The sequence below is a fragment of the Amphimedon queenslandica genome, unplaced genomic scaffold (genome assembly GCF_000090795.2).
Source record: "Amphimedon queenslandica unplaced genomic scaffold, v1.1 AMPQUscaffold_13461, whole genome shotgun sequence".
Lineage (NCBI taxonomy): Eukaryota > Metazoa > Porifera > Demospongiae > Haplosclerida > Niphatidae > Amphimedon > Amphimedon queenslandica.
The window spans coordinates 106,511-108,963 of NW_003546303.1; the positions used below are offsets into that span (position 1 = coordinate 106,511).

The 2,453-nt window shown below is 44.2% G+C and overlaps 1 protein-coding gene across 1 annotated transcript; it reads right to left on the minus strand.

The window, feature by feature from the left end:
• Positions 1-1,064: 1,064 nt before the first annotated feature.
• On the minus strand, positions 1,065-1,838 carry LOC100642053 (uncharacterized). The gene has a single exon (XM_011404746.1). The coding sequence runs from the start codon at positions 1,836-1,838 to the stop codon at positions 1,065-1,067; it is 774 nt and encodes a 257-aa protein (XP_011403048.1).
• Between the last annotated feature and the right edge of the window lie 615 nt (positions 1,839-2,453).

A 2,453-nucleotide genomic window follows, 5' to 3' on the forward strand; every position in this document is an offset into this window, starting at 1 on the left:
GAACAGCTTTAACGTGCTCCAAGTGCTCCTTTCTCGTATTACTGGCAATAAGAACATCATCGATATATGCATAAGAGTATGGGAGATCCTGGAGTACTTGATCAATAAAACATTGGAAAGACTGAGCTGCGTTCCTCAACCCAAACGGCATCCGAACAAACTCAAAAAGTCCAAATGGAGTTGTGATAGCTGTCTTTGGGATGTCTGACGGTTCCACCGGGATCTGATGGTATGCTCGAACCATGTCTAACTTAGTAAATATTGTAGTACCATGGAGTGAAACAGTAAAATCCTGTATATGAGGTATTGGATAACGATCTGTGACTGTAACTTTATTGAGAGCACAGTAATCCCCACAGGAACGCCAGTCTCATGATTTTATTGGGACCATATGAAGAGGAGATGCCCAACTGCTGGATGAAGGTCTAATTATCCCTAACTGCAGCATGTGTTGAAATTCATTTATAGCTGTCTTCAACTTGTCAGGTGAGAGCCTTCTAGGTGTTGAATAAACAGGTGGGCCGGTTGTTGATATATGGTTGGTGACCTGGTGTTTAATGTGGTGATGGAGATTGGGCTGCAGTACTGCTAAGAAGCCCTTGAGGAGTGACTGGAAATCATTGTGATCAGTGGGAGTGAGTAAAGTGAGACAGAGGGAGGTCTGAGTAGAAGGTTTCCCTTTTATCTCCATACAGGTGACCTTGTCAATTAGCTTATGGCGCCGCATATCCACCAGAAGGTCAAAATGTCTTAAGATGTCAGCTCCAATTATCGGGGTAGTTACATCAGCAACTAGAAAAACCCAACGAAAGTTTTGCAAAGACCCAAGTTGAGAGTTAATGACTGGGTACCATATGTAGCAATGGCTGCCCCATTAGCAGCTTGTAGGGTACGTTCCAGGCGACACCTCTTAGTGTGAGAAGCTAGGGGTAGAACACTCAATTTTGCTCCAGTATCAATAAGGAAGTGGAGTAGCATATTCGTATTAGCAATATAAAACAGGCGACTGGAATAATGGCCAGCAGCGCTCGTCGCCACTAGCGGCTGGCCGGGACGCTTCCCGCTCAAGAACAAGGTTCCCTGCATTTACGAGCTTGGTCACCATATTGTTCATGGTACCAACAGAGTTTAGATGAAGGATCTTGAAATGAGGTCCTCCTCGGGGAAGGATGACGATGGGGATGAGGAGATCGTCCATGCAATGGTGCTCTACTGGCACTCTTCACCAGATGAGTGAGACAAGCTACCTCTTCCCTTAGCTGTGCTACCTCCGTGGCCAAAGTACTCTTCTCAGTCATGCTATTAATGGGTGGTGGTGGCGTTGGAGAAGAAACCTCCATAACCTTGTCAGCCAAGAGAGCGAGTTCTGCTAGTGGCGTGTCTGCTTTAGCTAAAGCCAACACCATCCTGACACCACTAGGAAGTCTCTGCAGGAAGAGCTTCTTCAGGAATGCTGGAGCATCCTCAGCAGTTTGCCTGAGCTGTTGCTCCATCCAGCGGAGGAGTTGGGAAGGTTTGCGATGCCTGAGCTGTTCTCCCGTAAAGAGCTGCTGCAGCCTCCTTTGCTTAGAAGCAGCTGTCTTTTCAATAAGTGCTTCCTTCAGCTTATCATACTGGTCAGAGTCAGGGGCTTTGAGTACCAGATCACGTACTTCCACGGCTACCTCAGGCAAAAGAGAAGCTACCACATAATCGTATCTGGCCTTTTGAGATGTTATCTTGCGAGTCTGGAACTGAGCTTCCACTTGAGCAAACCAGATAAGAGGATCTGAAGGCCAATAAGGTGGCAGCTTGAGGGAGACTGATGCTAGAGCGTCGGGACTAGGTGAGGTTGCCATGTTCCCAGTCCGGGTCACCAATGTTGTGTGGTCGTAACAACAGTTATTAGCAAAACCGCGAAAGACTATAAAAAGGGAAGGAATAAGGGATTTAGAGAGAAAAGAGAAAGGAAGGAAGATTGGGAATAGTTCTTAAGAGAGATGAGGGAAAGAGAAGTTACAGAAATGATAACGATAATGATAACAAAAAACTCTGACAATAGAGGACTCACACTACTAAAATTCAGTTCTCTAAGAGTGCAGTGAGAGCAATGATGAGACAATTTGTTGAGTTGATACTTGATAGTAGAACAAGAAGACGACAAACGAACGAACAATTACACTGACTGATTAATGTGTGTGTATGTATATTAAATAGTTGTTGACCACGTGTAAACTCGTGGTTACTGTAATGAATAACAATGAGCTTATAACCACCACAAGTGCATACCCTTGCCACACTAACAATAGATTTATTATATTGATGATTGATGAAAGTTGTGGTTAATATTAAACTAATTAATTGTATAGGTGTGGTCTTAAGTGCCAACATGGCTACACATATACAGTTAGGCCCTCAAAAGCTTCAAGTTTTTCAAGTTGTAAAAGCTCTTGTAATACATATAGCAGGCACTA